The sequence below is a fragment of the Salmo salar genome, chromosome ssa04 (genome assembly GCF_905237065.1).
Source record: "Salmo salar chromosome ssa04, Ssal_v3.1, whole genome shotgun sequence".
Classification (NCBI taxonomy): domain Eukaryota; kingdom Metazoa; phylum Chordata; class Actinopteri; order Salmoniformes; family Salmonidae; genus Salmo; species Salmo salar.
The window spans coordinates 60,295,587-60,316,510 of record NC_059445.1 but is presented as its reverse complement, the minus strand read 5'-3'; the positions used below and the strand labels follow the sequence as shown (position 1 = coordinate 60,316,510).

The following is a 20,924-nucleotide window of genomic DNA, read 5'->3' as shown; positions in this document are numbered from 1 at the left end:
CAAATGAGAGCACCTGGAGAATGGGAGTAGTGCTAGGGGCTGCGGGGCCTGGGTTAACCTCTACATCACCAGAGGAGGAGTAGGATAAGGGTAGGGCTAAAGGCTATAAGAACTGCTTGTCTAGTGCGTTCGGAACAGAGAGTAAAAGGAGCAGATTTCTGGGCGCGGAAGAATAGATTCAAGGCATAATGTACAGACTAGGGTATGGTAGGATGTGAGTACAGTGAAGGTAAACCCAGGCATTGAGTGACGATGAGAGAGGTTTTGTCTCTAGGCACCATTTAAGCCAGGTGAGGTCACTGCATGTGTGGGAGGTGGAACAAAAGGGCTAGCTAAGGCATATTGAGCAGGGATGGAGGCTCTACATTGAAATAAGACAATAATCACTAACCAAAACAGCAATAGACAAGGCATATTGACATTAGGGAGAGGCATGTTTAGCCGAGTGATCATAGGGTCCAGTGAATAGCTAGGCGAGCTGGAGACATGGCGAATCAGACAGCTAGCGGGCCGGGGCTAGCAGATGGGCATCCGGGGGACATCGCAACAGAAGAGCCTGCTAAAACCCCCTCGGACGGTTACGTCGGCAGACCAGTCGTGATGGATCGGCGGGGCTCCGTGTTGGCAGTGAAGGGTCCAGGCCAATTGGCAAAAGAGGTATTGTAGCCCAAGAATTGGCTGATAGGCCTCTTTGGCTGGCTAGGAGATGGGCCAAGCTCGTGGCTAGCTCCAGGCTAAATGGTGCTTGCTTCGGGACAGAGATGTTAGCCAGGAGTAGCCACTCGGATAGCAGATAGCTAGCGGCGATGATCCGGTGTAGAGGTTCAGAGTTTACGGTAGGAATTCGGAGATGTGGTAGAGAAAAAGCAGTCCTATATGCTCTGGGCTGATATTGCGCTGGGCAGACTGGCAGGAATTGACAGGGCTGAGGCTGGCTGATGACCGCTAGCAGTGGCTAACTGACTACTAGCTAGTAGCTGGTTAGCTGGCTAGCTGCTGATGGGGGTTCCGGTTCTAAAGTATAAAAAAAATTACAGATCCGTACCACATTGGGTGGGGCGGGTTGCAGGAGAGCATGTTCAGTCCGTAGATGGAAATTGAGATTAAAAATATATACGAAGAAAAAAAATATATATATATATATGGGACAAGACAAAACCGATGTCCGACTGCTACGCCATCTTGGAAAAAGATTACCTTGGGTATCGATAAAAAAATGACCCAGGGAATTGATAGAACATGACTCAGAGATGCACAATAACAATATAACATTCAAAATGGGTGAACCTTTCCTTTAACTGCCGCATTTAAGGTTTTAATATAATCAAACTCATTCATATTTTTGTGATTTAGTAGCAAGCTGCTCTTATCCAGAGTGACAACAAGGTGGGTGAATAACTAATGGTTTGCAGATAAATCCAGTCCGCATTGAGTGGCACTAGAGATGGTGTTGAAATTCAGTTGGTCTAAAAGAGTCTCTCTAGTCTGAAGACGTGGGCTAGAATTTTAGCACTTTTGGATCTCAACAAGGGAGGGAACCGGCTATAACTGCGATTTGAACCAAGACATTTTTCACAAGATATTTAAACATGTTTTCCAGAGCCTGAAACTTCTCACTCCGGCATTATTTAAATTATCTGTTCTGTTTTATTTTTAGCATTCCTAAAAGGCCCTTGTATCGTCAGTATAAAACCTTGGCAGTAGTTCCTGACACTTGTCTCCCACTTCAATAGACTTCTCCAACTCTGTGACAAGCGTTGTCTCTCGCCACTATGCAAAAACTGGTATTTCAACCCTGGGAGAATATCAGGAATATTCATATGCTCAACAACAACAAAATGTCTGTGTGAGGGTGAAGTTAGACAATATTGACTAGTGAATCAATCATGACTATTCTGCCAGTTCTCCTTCGCAGGTGTAGAAGTGAGGTTCAATTCAGCCTTGTTGACGAAGACTCCCAGAGGTCCCTTAACATAACACTGTGAAAAGGCCACGGCAGACAGCCATTTTGTTCTGAGTGGTTCACCTTCAAAATAAACCACATCCTCAAGGGATGCCTGAACACACAATGTACTTTTGTGCAAGCTCGCTAAACTAGGTATCTACTCAGTCTAGATTGTCAATTATTGAGTGTGAAATGTGGAAAAAACAGTTTGTCAAACCAAAGTATTGTCCACCGGTGGTACAATGTTGGCATCAAACATTAGGAGACAATTAATTTATTTCATTTCATTGTAATGATGGATGTTTGGAAGTGAGAAAGAATTGTATCCATTTAGATTCACCTTGCTTCTGACATTGCTTGCATCGATGCTTTTCTATCTGCCTTTAACAGCCCAATACCAGAGTGTGATTTGTGCCTTGCTGGGTCTTCGGCTATAATTTTCTTTTATGGTATTCCAGTCTCGCTATGTCGCTGTCAAGGTGACTTCACACTTCTCATAGTCAAAATGCATTTAACTAAAAGTGCCAGGTCTCAAAGGAAGTTTTGTCCTGAATATCGAAATGGCTACCGTTGGATCCCTTGATAAAGATGAGCAAAAAAGACTGTATAAAATAAATAATACAAATACTGAGCTATATTGTATGCAATACATGTTTTTACAAATTATATTGAAAACGGGATACAATAATTTTGACCCCTATCTTTTTGGAGAAAATAAATACTACTTTCTCTGAGCAATTTTATTAGTATAAAATAATATAATTGTAAAAAACATTTTAGCATACAATATCGCTCAGTATTTCTATTATTTATTTCATACAGTCTTTGTTGCTAATCTTTATCAAGGGATCCAATCATTCTGGAGCCTACTGTACGGCATTACATTTTTTCAACTAGCCTTTTAGATGGATAATTTGCATCTTGAAATAATCTTTTGTGTAGACTTCATTGCTTTAATTGCTTTATCTTCCACATCCCTGTGAGAATTCAAAGCTAAAAGTAAACTGGATAGGTGAAAGAAGCCCAATACATTAAAACTATTATATCTGCTTGCTTTTTGACTGTGTGAATTCTGAAATATGTATATCTAATGTATTTCTCAATGAGCTATTCTTCCATCTCAATGTTCATGTTTCGGCAAGGTTTTCTGGTCTTCTGACTGACTGATGCTCTTCCCTGATAACCATTTCACTGTAACAGAATTACAATCTTCATAATAACCTTTTGTCATATTCTAGGCAGTCTATGGGTTGAACTGCTTTTGGGGAATGGGGTTCGGGATGGGTTGCTATTGCTAAGTACCTCTCTCTCTCTCTGTCCTTGTCTGTCTATCTCTTGTGTTTGGATGCGGGTGCTGGATATGGGTCCTCTCCTGTAGCTCGGGGGAGACCTGGGAGGAGGTGTTGGGGGAAGTCCAGCAGTAAGTGAGCCCTTCCGTTTTTCCGTCCTCATACTGCATGCTCTTAGAAGTTATAACGGGAATCAAAACTTAACTGCCAAACACTTCAAAGCTAGACAAACTATTATTTTCCCAATCACACTCGCCTCACCTTTGACCTTGCTTGGCACTGATGGGGGAAAAAAGATAACGTATTCCAGTGGAGGATTACTCAAATTGGGAAATCATAGGCTGAAATTCTGACAGAAGATACACAACCATTTTCGACCTCAGCAAATGGGAGCATTGGAGAATGTATTTCTCAAGTCAGGATTTCAGCTGTAGTGAATGTGAAAAATCAATTGACGATCAGAATCATTCTTTAAAAACAAATCAAGAAAAAAGGTGTCGATCACCATAAGTATTTGAAACCCACTCATTTGACAACAATGATGAGTTTGGAATTTTCATTGTCTTTTTATTCTTCAATTAGGTCGCTAGAGGACCATCGTCTCGCAGATAAGTTACATTTTGGATTCATAGTTGTGCTGATGTCCTATGTGCTTTTTGTGTATGTGCCTTAGGTGGGACAGAACTTTATTCCCTCGTCAGTTCCCAACACGTTCGCCCCATCGCCGACTCCTGCAGCGCTCAGCAGCGGCCTCAACGACCTGTTTGAGCTCTCCACAGGCATGGCCATCACCACAGGAGGCTATGTTACCCCCAAATCTGTGAGTACCCACTACCCACAGCTAAACACTTATGTTGATGTTCAATACTAATGTTAGCAAGAGCTAAATGCTATATTCTAATAATGTTAATGCTGTATGCTAATGTTAGCACTATGTTGGGATAAAGTAGACTTTCATTGCTAAATTATTACACCAGCAAGGGCAGAGAATAAAGCTCAGATAAAGTTAATTGAAATGCTAATGCTCACTCATTAGCACCTAGCAAGCAGAGAAATGCATACAGAACCTTGAACCATGCAGCAAAGTCACTCTTCATGTAGGACAGTGCATAAATATAGTTATGACGTTGTTTGGTCGGGGCGAAAGGAGGGGGTGAGTTAAGTCCAACTTGACATCAACAGGCTCCTCCCTAGATTCCTGTTCAAAATGGGTCATTTATATATATCATACAGATAAGTCATGTAGAAAAGGCTCACAATGTCCTCGCTGTGATATATGCACTGTTAATTGGTATGTCTTGCAGCAGGACATAGTATCCTTCCCAAGGTATCCTTCTGTTTCATGCAGACCACCATAGTCCCTGTGCCCAAGAATGCCAAGATAACCTACCTAAATGACCACCGCCTCGTAGCACTCATGTCGGTAGCCATGAAGTGCTTTGAAAGGCTGGTCATGGCTCACATCAACACCATCATCCCGGAAATCCTAGACCCACTCCAATTCGCATACCGCTTCAACAAATCCACCAATAACGCAATCTCAATTGCACTCCACACTGCTCTTTCTCACCTGGACAAAAGAAACACCTATGTGAGAATACTATTCACTGACTACAGCTCAGCATTCAACACCATAGTGCCCACAAAGCTCATCACTAAGCTAAGGATCCTGGGACTAAACACCTCCCTCTGCAACTGGATCCTGGACTTCCTGACGGGCCGCCCCCAGGTGGTAAGTGTAGGCAGCAACACATCTGCCACGCTGATCCTCAACACCGGGGCCCCTCGGGTGCGTGCTTAGTCCCCTCCTGTACTCCCTGTTCACCCACGACTGCGTGGCCAAGCACAACTCCAACACCATCATTAGGTTTGCTGACAATACAACGGTGGTAGGCCTGATCACCAACAATGATGAGACAGGAAGGAGCTACACCATCGAGAGCATCCTGATCGGTTGCCTCACCGCCTGGAGTGCCAACTGCTCTTCATCCAACCGTAAGGCGCTACAGAGGGTAGTGCGTACGGCCCAATACATCACTGGGGCCAAGCTTCCTGCCATCCTGGACCTACAGTTGAAGTCGGAAGTTTACATACACCTTAGCCAAATACATTTAAACTCAGTTTTTCACAATTCCTGACATTTAATCCTAGTACAAATTCCCTGTCTTAGGTCAGTTAGGATCACCACTTAATTTTAAGAATATGAAATGTCAGAATAATAGTAGAGAGAATGATTTATTTCAGCTTTTATTTCTTTCATCACATTCCCAGTGGGTCAGAAGTTTACATACACTCAATTAGTATTTGGTAGCATTGCCTTTAAATTGTTTAACTTGGGTCAAATGTTTTGGGTAGCCTTCCACAAGCTTCCCATAATAAGTTGGGTGAATTTTGGCCCATTCCTCCTGACAGAGCTGGTGTAACTGAGTCAGGTTTGTAAGCCTCCTTGATCGCACATGCCTTTTCAGTTTTGCCCACAAATTTTCTATAGGATTGAGGTCAGGGCTTTGTGTTGGCCAGTCCAATACCTTGACTTTGTTGTCCTTAAGCCATTTTGCCACAACTTTGGAAGTATGCTTGGGGTCATTGTCCATTTGGAAGACCCATTTGCTACCAAGCTTTAACTTCCTGACTGATGTCTTGAGATGTTGCTTCAATATATCCACGGAATTTTCCTATCTCATGATGCCATCTATTTTGTGAAGTGCACCAGTCCCTCCTGCAGCAAAGCACCCCCACAACATGATGCTGCCACCCCCGTGCTTCACGGTTGGGATGGTGTTCTTTGGCTTGCAAGCCTCCCCCTTTTTCCTCCAAACATAACGATAGTCTTTATGGCCATTTTTGTTTCATCAAACCAGAGGACATTTCTCCAAAAAGTACGATCTTTGTTCCCATGTGCAGTTATAAACCGTAGTCTGGCTTTTTTATGGCGGTTTTGGAGCAGTGGCTTCTTCCTTGCTGAGCGGCCTTTCAGGTTGTGTCGATATAGGACTCGTTTTACTGTGGCTATAGATACCTTTGTACCTGTTTCCTCCAGAATCTTCACAAGGTCCTTTGCTGTTGTTCTGGGATTGATTTGCACTTTTCGCATCTCTAGGAGACAGAACGAGTCTCCTTCCTGAGCGGTATGACGGCTGCATGGTCCCATGGTGTTTATACTTGCGTACTACTGTTTGTACATATGAATGTGGAAATTGCTCCCAAGGATGAACCAGACTTGTGGAGGACTCTACACATTTTCTTGAGCTATTGGCTGATTTCTTTTGATTTTCCCATGATGTCAAGCAAAGAGGCACCAAGTTTGAAGGTAGGCCTTGAAATACATACACAGGTACACCTCCAATTGACTCAAATGATGTCAATTAGCCTATCAGAAGCTTCTAAAGCCATGACATCATTTTCTGGAATTTCCCAAGCTGTTTAAAGGCACAGTAAACTTAGTGTATGTAAACTTCTGATCCACTGGAATTGTGATACATTGAATTATAAGTGAAATAATCTGTCTGTAAACAATTGCTGGAAAAATTACTTGTGTCATGCACAAAGTAGATGTCCTAACCAACTTGCAAAAATTACAAATAACAAGTCATTTGTGGAGTGGTTGAAAAACGAACTGTAATGACTCCAACATAAGTGTATGTAAACTTCCGACTTCAACTCTATATACTAGGTGGTGTCAGAGGAAGGCCCAAAAAATGATCAAAGACTCCATTCACCCAAGTCATAGACTGTTCTCTCTGCTACCGCACGGCAAGCTGTACCGGAGCGCCAAGTCTAGGTCCAAAAGGCTCCTTAACTGCTTCTACCCCCAAGCCATAAGACTGCTTGCTGAACAATTAATCAAATGGCTACCCGGACTATTTACATTGAACCCCCCCCCCCCTTTTGTTTTTACACTGCTGCTACTTGCTGTTTATTATCTATGTATAGTCACTTTACCCCTACCTACATGTACAAATGACCTCAACTAACCAGTACCTCCGCACATTGACTTGGTACCCGTAGCCCCTGTATGTAGCCTCAATTATTGTTTTGTAATTTAGTGTGTTTTGTGCTTTAGTTTATTTAGTAAATATTTTCTAGAACGGCATTGTTGGTTAAGGGCTTGAAAGTAAGCATTTCACGGTAAGGTTGTATTTGGCGAATGTGACAAATAACATGTGATTTGATTTTAATTTATGCCCTCCATTCTCGATCTCAATACAATGAAGCACAGACACAGCACAGACACGTACAGTAGTGAGTCATGTTGCCATTTTCAAATGACCTTGTGTGCTCTCTCTGCTCCCAGGTATGGGTGAATCGTTTTGCACGTTCATATTTCTTTATGTAAGGTCTATCTCTTCTCCCAGGTATGGCTGCCTGCAGTGAAAGCTAAAGGACTGGAGATCTCAGGCACATTCTCCCGCCGACAGGGCCAAATGTACATGGACATGACCTTCACCAACAAGGCCTTGCAGCACATGACCGACTTCGCTATCCAGTTCAACAAGAACAGGTGAGAGAGGGGGCGACTGGTATCAAATCCTAGATGCTATCTCCTGCTATTGTGCCCTTAACCCCTTAAACTGCACTGTGTGTGGCGGACTCTGTTTTCCAACTTCTCCGTGGGTGTGTGTACGCGTGTCTCTGGGACTTGGGATAAAGAAGCAAGACAATATCCCAGCTGTACTAGCAGTTAAGGTCTTCTGTGGCCTCACTGTAAAAATGTCTCTTTGCTTTTTGTTCACACCAACCTTGTATTTAGTTGCTCTAAGCTTACCGTGACTCTCCATTCACTATAACCATGGCCATTCACTAAACACATTGTTAATAGATCCTAGGCTAGTTCTCAGTAACGATCCACTTAGTTAAGGGATATGGCCATTTATAATCATGTACTTCGCAAAAATAGTTAAATGGGTTTAAATGTTAGTCATAGTCCCTGGGCATACATGGAATGGTATGTTATGTGCACTCGTCTCCTTAAGTTGGTACAGTATGGGAGTATGTTGTATGATAACTAAACACGACCACTACTCTGAAATGCATTGACTTGTCAAGAGCAGATTGTAAATGTAGCTCCATTCACCTGAAGCACTTATTAACCCTTTACACTCGTGGAAATTGGCCTGTATGGATTTGGCCAAATTTAAATGTTTCTAACAGAAGAATTCTAAAAAGCATACACGTGACCATGGTAGCAATTAAAAGAGAACACTGGCAATTATAGGGAAATTATTAGACCAAAGGTGGGGACACAACAGTTCACTTGACAAGACTAAATCCAAATGTTACACTGTTGATTTAATGTGCATTTTGCATTTACTGTACTTTTTTTCAGCATTTTTAAATAATAAAACCTGAAAATACTCTGGATACATTCAATAACATAATAAGAATATGAATAGACATTTTGGAATAGGTGCAAGATAGGAAACAACTATTACAAGGGTTTGTGTGAGAGGTCTAACTGGTGTCTCAAGTGGCCAAACACCTCTCCAAACTGGCCACAGTTCTTTTTTTTAATAATATGTTTATTATTTTCCAATAAAAAGAAATAAAAAAAGACAGATACGAACATTGACATTCATTGTACTGTTGACTGGGATGGCAAATTTAGAGGACAAAACTTATCTCACACATACAAAAAATGAAACGAAATCCTATTAGGTGGTACATGTATAAGAAGACAGCATATAGTCATTACAAGCAGTGTAGTTAAGCCAAAAATAAATATTGAGTGGAGTGCAGCACAGAGTAGCAGCTGATCATCAACCCAGTTATGAAGCGGGACTAGACCATTTATCCAGTATCGGCTGCCATATTTTGTAAAACATTGGACTTCTATTGGAGGTATTGTATCGAATCTTTTCCATATGTGCTACATTCCCTAAATCCCGTAACCACATTTCAAAGGTAGGTACAGTCTCCAATTTCCACAATTGCAATATGAGCCTTTTGGCTAATAGAGTACAAAGAGAGACAGCCTTTCCCTCCTGGTTATTCCCATCAACTGTACCAAACAGAGCGATCAATGGGTCTGGGGCTATAACTCTATCAAATGCTTTAGATAAGTAATCAAAAATGAGAGCCCAGTAAGCATGTAACTTAGGACATGTCCAAAATAAGTGTGTCAAAGTCCCCTCATGCTGCTTGAACCTCTCACACAGTGGTGAGGTGTCTGGGAATATTTATGCATTTTCACTTTTGAGTAGTGTAACCTGTGTATCACCTTAAACTGAACAAGGTTGTGTCTGGCATTCACTGAACTGTGGTTTATACACCTGAGAGCTTCTACCCAGTCCTCATCTGAGATTTCTGAACCAAGTTCCTGCTCCCAAGCCCTTTTAACAGTCTGTAGATACCTCTAGGTGGGCCTGTAGCACATCATACAGTCTAGAGACTGACTCTTTTGAATGGGGTTTGACAAGGATCAGGCTATCTAATGTAGGATACTTTGGCTTAATGCCATACTGTGGGATATGTGTCCTTAGCTTGTTATGGATAGGGGGCAGTATTTTCACGGCCGGATAAAAAATGTACCCGATTTAATCTGATTATTACTCCTGCCCAGAAACTAGAATATGCATATAATTATTAGCTTTGGATAGAAAACACTCCAAAGTTTCTAAAACTGTTTGAATGGTGTCTGTGAGTATAACAGAACTCATGTGGCAGGCCAAAACCTGAGAAGATTCCAAACAGGAAGCGCCCTCTCTGACTATTTCTTGGCCTTCTTGATCATCTCTATCCAAAACAGGGGATCTCTGCTGTAACGTGACATTTTCTAACGCTCCCATAGGCTCTCAGAAGGCGCCAGAACATTGAATGATGACTTTGCAGGCCATGGCTGAAAAACAGTAGCGCATTTGGATAGTGGTCGATCTGAGAACAATGAGACTGGGGGCGCGTGCACGAGACGACTTGATGTTTTTATTTTTTCGTCTTTGAACGAAAACAGGGTTTCCCGGTCGGAATATTATCGCTTTTTTACGAGAAAAAACGCATAAAAATTGATTTTAAACAGCGTTTGACATGCTTCGAAGTACGGTAATAGAATATTTTGAAAATTTTTGTCACGAAACGCGCCGGGCGCGTCACCCTTCGTTACCCTTCGGATAGTGTCTTGAACGCACATCAAAAACGCCGCTATTTGGATATAACTATGGATTATTTGGAACCAAACCAACATTTGTTATTGAAGTAGAAGTCCTGGGAGTGCATTCTGACGAAGAACAGCAAAGGGAAACCAATTTTTCTTATAGTAAATCTGAGTTTGGTGAGTACCAAACTTGGTGGGTGTCAAAATAGCTAGCCCGTGATGGCGAGCTATCTACTCAGAATATTGCAAAATGTGCTTTCACCGAAAAGCTATTTTAAAATCGGACACCGCGATTGCATAAAGGAGTTCTGTATCTATAATTCTTAAAATAATTATGTTTTTTGTGAACGTTTATCGTGAGTAATTTAGTAAATTCACCGGAAGTGTTCGGTGGGAATGCTAGTTCTGAACGTCACATGCTAATGTAAAAAGCTGGTTTTTGATATAAATATGAACTTGATTGAACAAAACATGCATGTATTGTATAACATAATGTCCTAGGAGTGTCATCTGATGAAGATCATCAAAGGTTAGTGCTGCATTTAGCTGTGGTTTTGTTTTTTGTGACATTATATGCTAGCTTGAAAAATGGGTGTCTGATTATTTCTGGCTGGGTACTCTGCTGACATAATCTAATGTTTTGCTTTCGCTGTAAAGCCTTTTTTAAATCGGACAGTGTGGTTAGATAAAGGAGAGTCTTGTCTTTAAAATGGTGTAAAATAGTCATATGTTTGAAAAATTGAAGTTTTTGGATTTTCGAGGAGTATGTATTTCGCGCCATGCCTATCATTGGATATTGGAGCAGGTGTTCCGCTAGCGGAACGTCTAGATGTAAGAGGTTAAACCACTAGGAGCAGAGCTCCCCTATGGGGCGGAGCTCCACGATGTAGAACGATAGTTACCGGAGTTGTAGCTCCAGTTCTATGAGTGGAGCGGAGCCCCATAGGACTTAACACCTTTCTGGGAAGGGGATTCCACTTGCGGAACACCTGGCCTACAGCCAGTGAAATTACAGGGCACCAAATTCAAACAACAGAAATCTCAAAATTAAAATTCCTCAAACATACAAGTATTATACACCATTTTAAAGATAAACTTCTCGTTAATCCAACCACAGTGTCCGATTTCAAAAAGGCTTTACGGTGAAAGCACACCATGCGATTATGTTAGGTCAGCGCCTAGCCACAAAAAAAACCATACAGCCATTTTCCAAAGAAGGAGAGGTGTCACAAAAGTCAGATATAGTGTTAAAATGAATCACTAACCTTTGATGATCTTCATCTGGTGGCACTCCCAGCACTCCATGTAAGACAAATGTTTAATTTGTTCGATAAAGTTAATCTTTATGTCCAAAAACCTCATTTGAAATTGGCGTGTTATGTTCAGAAATGCATTGTCTCAAACAAACATCCGGTGAAAATGCAGAGAGCCACATAAAATTACAGAAATACTCATCATAAACATTGATATAAGATACAAGTGTTATACATACGATTAAAGATACACTTCTTGTTAATCCAGCCGCTGTGTCCGATTTCAAAAAGGCTTTATGGCTAAAACACACCATGCGATTATGTTAGGTCAGCGCCTAGCCACAAAAACCATACAGCCATTTTCCAACCAAGGAGAGGTGTCACAAAAGTCAGAAATAGCATAAAAATGAATCACTTACCTTTGATCTTCATCTGATGGCACTCCCAGGTCTCCATGTTAGACAATAAATGTTTGTTTTGTTCAATAAAGTTAATCTTTATGTCCAAATACCTCCTTTTTGTTTGCACGTTTAGTTCACTATTCCAAATGCACAATGCGCGGGCACTAAGTCCAGACGAAAAGACAAAAAAGTTCCATTACAGTTTGTAGAAACATGTCAAACGATGTATAGAATCAATCTTTAGGATGATTTTATCATAAATCTTCAATAATATTCCAACCGGACAATTCCTTTGTCTTTAGAAATGAAAGGGAACGGTGCTCGTGCCCACGGCTGCGCGTGTGACTAAACCACACACCACTGGTTCCAACAGCTCTTATTCACTCCCCTTTTACAATAGAAGCCTGAAACAACGTTCTAAAGACTGTTGACATCTAGTGGAAGCCTTAGGAAGTGCAATCTGACCCCACAAACACTGGATATTCAATAGGCATTCACTTGAAAACTACAAACCTCAGAATTCCCACTTCCTGGTTGGATTTTTCTCAGGTTATGTTATACTCACAGACATTATTTTAACAGTTTTGGAAACTTTAGAGTTTTCTATCCAAATCGACTAATTCTATGCATATTCTAGCTTCTGGGCCTGAGTAACAGGCAGTTTACTCTGGGCACGCTTTTCATCCAAACTTCCCAATGCTGCCCCCTATCCCTAAAGAGTTAAGCCCCTGCCGATGCCCCAGTCTCGCTGAAGATCATTTTCGGGAGGCTGAGTGAGGGGAAGTGTCCCCTTATATAGGGACACCTGTGCTCCCATTGGCTGCGGGTGTGTGCATAATTTTTTCTCAGGCTATTCGCTGCCTAGGCAGCAGGGTAAACCACTAGGAGCAGAGCTCCCTTATGGTAACTCCAGTTCCACACATAGAACTGAGTTACAACTCCGGTAACTATCGGTTCCAAACTTCTTCCATTTAAGAATGATGGAGGCCACTGTGTTCTTGGGGACCTTCAATGCTGCAAAAAATGTTGGTACCCTTCCCCAGATCTGTGCCTCGACACAATCCTGTCTCAGAGCTCTACGGACAATTCCATCAACCTCATGACTTGGTTTTTGCTCTGACATGCACTGTCAACTGTGGGACCTTATATAGACAGGTATGTGCCGTTCCAAATCATGTCCAATCAATTTAATTTCCCACAGGTGAACAATTAAGTTGAAGAAACATCTCAAGTATGATCAATGGAAACAGGATGCACCTGAGCTCAATTTTGAGTCTCATAGCAAAGGGTCTGAATACTTATGTAAATAAGGTATTTCAGTTCTTTATTTTTAATACATTTGTAAACATTTCGAAAAACCTTTTTTTGCTTTCCTTATGGGGTATTGTGTGCAGATTGCTGAGGATAAAAAAAGAAAATCCATTTTAGAATAAGGCTGTAACGTAACAATATGTGGAATAGGTGAAGGGGTCTGAATACTTTCCGAAGGCAATGTATATTGTACCCTCTAGTTAACTGTTTAGCTATTATTAACATGTATTAATGTTTTCGTCATGTCCCAAAACACTTTCAATCGACACTTGCGGTTAAGGTCATACAATTATTATTTTTTGATCAATTCATGTGATTCGTTGAAATGATTCTTTTTGGCAAAACGAAGTCGGAATTCGGTTCAATTGCAGTGAATTGAATCATGTGAATCAAAATAATAATTTGTGAATCGTGAACATTACTTTAAATGTAGCCTTTCTTTTGGATTATGTGGCTTCAAAACTTGTTTTATAAATACTTCCAGTTGATTTGAGAATGCAATGTATGGGACATTGTAACACAATAGATAATAGTCAGCCTGCAAAGTAAACACTTCTAAGGTAGTTACAATAAATATGACTAAACTAGAAAGTTACATTTCCTGAATATTTGTGGGCTTGCGTCAGCTGAATAAAAAAAACAAAGATTTGTATCCTACCATAGCCATTTGATCTTTGATATATTGAATGAGCAAATTATTTCAAAAGGTATAAAACTTATTTGGTTGTAATGTTGCAATGTTTAACATCAAGAGTGGTAAATCCTCCTCCAGGAGAACTAATTGTTGTGCAGGTTTTTATTCCTGCAGGTTTTTATTCCTGAACACCCAGTAGCTCTCCACACTGAGGGCTGACCACAGGTGTTTTATACAGTTGCTTAGCAGGGTTTCTACTTTGGGGGGGGTTAAGTGCCTTACTCAATGACAGGAGATGGTACATGGGATCAGAGAGCAGCCTCCCAGTGTCGATACCACACTATGCATATATTTTATACGTACATAGAGATGCCACCAATTGCTGGTCATGGAAATTTGGTTAAAAGTCATGAAATTCCATCTGTCAAAATGTGGATGAACCCGGTATGTGTTGTCTCCTACTTTTACATTTTTTATTCTCGCCCCCGTCCCCACAGGAGGCGTTTTCCCTCTTGGTAGGCCATCATTGTAAATAATAATTTGTTCTTAATTGACTTGCCTAGATAAAGATTCACTATGCAGAAATCGCTCCGCCGTTTCCTGGTTGCTAAAATTCAAATAGTTTGCCTAATTTTAGGTTGTGTCAAAACAAGCAAGGGGAATGTAGAGAATCATTGTACACTAAACCGCTGTATAATATTTTTTCCATAACCAAAAAGATTGTATTTTCAGCTGTTTGAAGCTGGTGTACAAAACCGAAAGTAAAAGACTCCAAAACAAAACTTAAGAATGGGAAGCATAGAAATATAGCACACACAGAACAGACCTACCACTTGTTAGACTTGCTTTCAATTAGAATGATAGATCTATAACACACATTTCTATGTGAATTTGGTCAGGTAGCCCAAAAAGTTACATATTGCAGCTTTAAATCATTTACCAGACGCTCTTATCCAGAGCAACTTACAAATTGGTGCATTCACCTTATGATATCCAGTGGAACAACCACTTTACAATAGTGCATCGAAATCTTTTGGGGGGGGGTAGAAGGATTACTTTATCCTATCCTAGGTATTCCTTAAAAAGGTGGGGTTTCAGGTGTCTCCGGAAGGTGGTGATTGACTCCGCTGTCCTGGCGTCGTGAGGGAGCTTGTTCCACCATAGGGGTGCCAGAGCAGTGAACAGTTTTGACTGGGCTGAGCGGGAACTGTGCTTCCTCAGAGGTAGGGGGGCCAGCAGGCCAGAGGTGGATGAGCGCAGTGCCCTCGTTTGGGTGTAGGGACTGATCAGAGCCTGAAGGTACGGAGGTGCCGTTCCCCTCACGGCTCCGTAGGCAAACACCATGGTCTTGTAGCGGATGCGAGCTTCAACTGTAAGCCAGTGGAGAGAGCGTAGGAGCGGGGTGACGTGAGAGAACTTGGGAAGGTTGAACACCAGACGGGCTGCGGCGTTCTGGATGAGTTGTTAGGGGTTTAATGGCACAGGCAGGAAGCCCAGCCAACAGCGAGTTGCAGTAATCCAGACGGGAGATGACAAGTGCCTGGATTAGGACCTGCGCCGCTTCCTGTGTGAGGCAGGGTCGTACTCTGCGAATGTTGTAGAGCATTAACCTACAGGATCGGGTCACCGCCTTGATGTTGGTGGAGAACGACAGGGTGTTGTCCAGGGTCACGCCAAGGTTCTTAGCACTCTGGGAGGAGGACACAAGGGAGTTGTCAACCGTGATGGCGAGATCATGGAACGGGCAGTCCTTCCCTGGGAGGAAAAGCAGCTCCGTCTTGCCGAGGTTCAGCTTGAGGTGGTGATCTGTCATCCACACTGATATGTCTGCCAGACATGCAGAGATGCGATTCGCCACCTGGTTATCAGAAGGGGGAAAGGAGAAGATTAATTGTGTGTCCTCTGCATAGCAATGATAGGAGAGACCATGTGAGGATATGACAGAGCCAAGTGACTTGGTGTAAAGCGAGAATAGGAGAGGGGCTAGAACTGAGCCCTGGGGGACACCAGTGGTGAGAGCATGTGGTGCGGAGACAGATTCTCGCCCGCCATCTGGTAGGAGCGACCTGTCAGGTAGGACGCAATCCAAGCGTGGGCCGCGCCGGAGATGCCCAACTCGGAGAGGGTGGAGAGGTGGTTCACAGTATCAAAGGCAGCAGATAGGTCTAAAAGGATGAGAGCAGAGGAGAGAGAGTTAGCTTTAGCAGTGCGGAGAGCCTCCGTGACACAGAGAAGAGCAGTCTCAGTTGAATGACCAGCCTTGAAACCTGACTGATTTGGATCAAGAAGGTCATTCTGAGAGAGATAGCAGGAGAGCTGGCCAAGGACGGCACGTTCAAGAGTTTTGGAGAGAAAAGAAAGAAGGGATACTGGTCTGTAGTTGTTGACATCGGAGGGATCGAGTGTAGGTTTTTTGAGAAGGGGTGCAACTCTCGCTCTCTTGAGGACGGAAGGGACGTATCCAGTGGTCAAGGATGAGTTCATGAACGAGGTGAGATAAGGGAGAAGGTCTCCGGAAATGGTCTGGAGGAGAGAGGAGGGGATAGGGTCAAGCGGGCAGGTTGTTGGGCGGCCGGCCGTCACAAGTCGCAAGATTTCATCTGGAGAGAGAGGGGAGAAAGAGGTCAAAGCATAGGGTAGGGCAATGTGAGCAGGACCAGTGGTAGAAAGTGGACCAGCGGTGTCGTTTGACTTAACAAACGAGGAGCGGATGTCGTCAACCTTCTTTTCAAAATGGTTGACGATGTCATCCGCAGAGAGGGAGGGGGGGAGATTCAGGAGGGAGGAGAAGGTGGCAAAGAGCTTCCTAGGGTTAGAGGCAGATGCTTGGAATTTAGAGTGGTAGAAAGTGGCTTTAGCAGCAGAAACAGAAGAGGAAAATGTAGAGAGGAGGGAGTGAAAGGATGCCAGGTCCGCAGGGAGGCGAGTTTTCCTCCATTTACGCTCGGCTGCCCGGAGCCCTGTTCTGTGAGCTCGCAATGAGTCGTCGAGCCACGGAGCAGGAGGGGAAGACCAAGCCGGCCGGGAGGATAGGGGACATAGAGAGTCAAAGGATGCAGAAAGGGAGGAGAGGAGGGTTGAGGAGGCAGAATCAGGAGATAGGTGGGAGAAGGTTTGAGCAGAGGGAAGAGATGATAGGATGGAAGAGGGGAGAGTAGCGGGAGAGAGAGAGCGAAGGTTGCGACGGCGCAATACCATCCGAGTAGGGGCAGAGTGAGAAGTGTTGGAGGAGAGCGAGAGGGAAAAGGATACAAGGTAGTGGTCGGAGACTTGGAGGGGAGTTGCAATGAGATTAGTGGAAGAACAGCATCTAGTAAAGATGAGGTCAAGCGTATTGCCTGCCTTGTGAGTAGGGGGGAAGGTGAGAGGGTGAGGTCAAAAGAGGAGAGGAGTGGAAAGAAGGAGGCAGAGAGGAATGAGTCGAAGGTAGACGTGGGGAGGTTAAAGTCACCCAGAACTGTGAGAGGTGAGCCATCCTCAGGAAAGGAACTTGTCAAGCTCATTGATGAACTCTCCAAGGGAACCTGGAGGGCGATAAATGATAAGGATGTTAAGCTTGAAAGGGCTGGTAACTGTGACAGCATGGAATTCAAAGGAGGAGATAGACAGATGGGTCAGGGGAGAAAGAGAGAATATCCACTTGGGAGAGATGAGGATTCCAGTGCCACCACCCCGCTGGCCAGATGCTCTCGGGGTATGCGAGAACACGTGGTCAGACGAGGAGAGAGCAGTAGGAGTAGCAGTGTTATCTGTGGTAATCCATGTTTCCGTCAGCGCCAAAAATAATAATAATGGTATTGTCTTTCTGTCTAGTTTCGGAGTGATCCCCACCACCCCTCTGCCCATCCACAATCCACTGATGCCCAGCCAGAGTATTGAAGTTTCCCTGCCTCTCAACACCATTGGGCCAGTCATGAAGATGGACCCACTGAACAACCTACAGGTAAACTCATATACAGTGCATTCGGAAAGTATTCAGACCCCTTCACTTTTTCCACATTTTGTTACATTACAGCCTTATTCTAAAATTGATAAAATATTTTTTTTTACCCCTCATCAATCTATACACAATACCTCATAACAACAAAGTGAAAAGAAGTTGATCATTTTTTTGCAAATTTATAAAAATAAAAAACAGAAACAAGATTCTCTGGTCTGATGAAACCAAGATTGAACTCTGGCCTGAATTCCAAGCATCACGTCTGGAGGAAACCTGGCACCATCCCTACGGTGAAGCATGGATTGAGGGAAAGATTAACAAAGCAAAGTACAAAGAGAACCTGCTCCAGAGTGCTCAGGACCTCAGACTGGGGCGAAGGTTCACCTTCCAACAGGACAACGACCCTAAGCACACAGCCAAGACAACGCAGGAGTTGCTTCGCGTCAAGTCTCTGAATGTCCTTGAGTGGCCCAGCCAGAGCCTGTACTTGTACCCGATTGAACATCTCTGGAGAGACCTAAAAATAGCTGTGCAGCGATGCTCCCCGTCCAATCTGACAGAGCTTGGGAGGATCTGCAGAGTAGAATGGGATAAACTCCCCAAGTACAGGGTGTGCCAAGCTTGTAGCATCATACCCAAGAAGACTCAAGGCTGTAATCGCTGCCAAAGGTGCTTCAACAAAGTACTGAGTAAAGGGTCTGAGTACTTATGTAAATGTGATATTTACATTTTTATTTTGTAATACATTTGCAAACATTTCTAAAGACCTGTTTTGCTTTGTCATTATGAGGTATTGTGTGTAGATTTGAGGGTTGTTTTTTAATCAATTTTAGAATAACATAACAAAATGTGGAAAAAGTCAAGGAGTCTGAATACTTCCCGAATGCACTGTATGTACCTAGGGCTGTGGCGGTCATAACATTTTGTCAGCTGGTAACTGTCATGCAAATAACTGCCGGTCTCACTGTAATTTACCGTTAATTAACTCACATTTAGCATCTCCAGGCTTCCACGCATAGCCTACAAGCCAATGATGCGGACCTTTTGGAATATCTACATTATTTAAAATATAATAAATACATGTAATATAGCCTACACCATCACAATAAAGCCATTATTTATTTTAAGCAGGTCTAAAGAAGCGTTATGATATAAAGAAAATGTAGCCTATTTCAGAAGAACAGAATAGCATATTCTGAGTCGTCCTTATGTTAGGCCCTGATATGGCTATGCTATATGGCTGTGGGCTACACTTGTTCATTTAGCAGACAAGATTTGATTATAATTCCTGTGGCATTATTTTATAGTGAGAAGAATACAGTTGAACATAGCTGAATAAAATAGAAAGGATATTTTCCCCAAACGATTTCTGAGGGTGTGCGGCACATGAGGCTATTCTATGTTAGTGGTTAACAAAGTAATCATTTGAAACTGGTCCTCCTATATGCTTAATTTATTAATGCAACTTTAGTTGTGATACAAACCTTAAGCTATATGTTTTGATTTCACATACATTCTAAGGCTGCATGATGTGACTCTAATGATGATTTGAAAAAAGTATAATGAAAGTGCTCTGCTCTGTTTGTTGCGCAGGCTGCACACACTTTATCAGTCTCTCATTCACAATTTCACAAGCACTTGATAGCATTCTCACCCATCAAACTATTCTCAATGTAATCTTTACATAAAGCCTACGAATATACTGTACCTTCTGGTTACATTAGGCATGAGCAACCTACCTGTTCAAAAGATATCATAATTAGTCAGTCTTACCTGAATGCTTGGCTTCTCATGATAAAAGAGATAAATTAGAAAGAAGAAAGCTTGTGCAAAAGATGATCCAAAATACTTTTTATTGTTGGACGTTTTCACCGCAAGGCCTTTTTCAAAAAGGTTTCATTACAAAAGATACCACGTGGTGTTGAGTATAAGGCATATAGCTAGGCAGTCCATGATCTTTGGGCTTTCTCTCACCTTTATAATGTTCCTGTTGACACAGTAATCAAAGCTAGTCAGGTTTAGGGATGGGCATGAGTACTCGAGCAAACGGCAAAGTTCGATCTTTAACCAGAGATCACATTTTTTTCAAATACTGTAAAACTATTTGGTGGAATGTGTTTTGTGGCTGCCCGAACAGGCAAGTTACATTTTGTTTTGAAGACGACATTAATTGGCTTTGACTCCAGTGTTCCATTTGTACATGTGCATTTGCGGGGCACAACAAAAAGAAACCAAGCCAAGCATCACACCGTTCTTCTCCCTAAATTCCCTTTCCCCTCAGTGTCTCATTCACTCAATTGTGTTCCGAGTGCTCCCTCCACACACACGTGCTGAGTGCACACACAAGCCCCCATTAGGCCTACAGAAATAAATGCCAATTAAAACGTATCAAACTGATGGGACACACAAGCTACATTCCTTGCCAAATTTTGACAGTTTTATAACAAATTCAAAATGGACTGGTTGATTGAAGTAGGAAAATGTGTTCTACCAAAACGAGCTGCAGTTTTGTAATAAATGCGTCCCGTCTATTTCCGCTTAAACTATATATACACAAAAGTATGTGGACACCCCTTTAAATTAATGGGTTCGGCTATTTCAGCCACACCCGTTGCTGACAGGTGTATACAATTGAGCACACAGCCATGCAATCTCCATAAACAAACATTGGCAGTAGAATGAGCTCGGTGACTTTCAACGTGGCACCCACCGTCATAGGATACTACCATTCCAACAAGTCAGTTCGTCAACTTTCTGCCCTGCTAGAGCTGCCCCGGTCAACTGTAAGTGCTGTTATTGTGAAGTGGAAACGTCTAGGAGCAACAACGGCTCTGCCGCGAAGTGGTAGGCCAAACAAGCTCACAGAACGGGACCGCCGAAGCGCGTAGCACGTAAAAAGTGTCTGTCCTCAGTTGCAACACTCACTACTGAGTTCCAAACTGCCTTTGGAAGCAACATCGGCACAAGAACTGCTCGTCGGGAGCTTCATGAAATGGGTTTCCATGGCCAAGCAGCCGCACATAACCCTAAAATCACCATGTGCAATGACAAGCGTCGGCTGGTG

General features: G+C 42.7%; 1 protein-coding gene across 4 annotated transcripts in view; it reads left to right on the top strand.

Annotated features, from left to right (window-relative positions):
- Positions 1-20,924, top strand: part of ap2b1 (adaptor related protein complex 2 subunit beta 1) — a 69,829-nt gene that overhangs the window by 28,738 nt on the left and 20,167 nt on the right. For 3 of the 4 annotated variants that reach the window (XM_014197172.2, XM_014197175.2, XM_014197173.2), the window contains exons 15-18: positions 3,324-3,365; positions 3,908-4,054; positions 7,590-7,735; positions 17,734-17,863. In XM_014197172.2, the coding sequence (XP_014052647.1) occupies positions 3,324-3,365; positions 3,908-4,054; positions 7,590-7,735; positions 17,734-17,863 (465 nt within the window). The remainder of the gene's footprint in view (positions 1-3,323; positions 3,366-3,907; positions 4,055-7,589; positions 7,736-17,733; positions 17,864-20,924) is intronic. The other variant, XM_014197174.2, reaches the window with a different exon arrangement.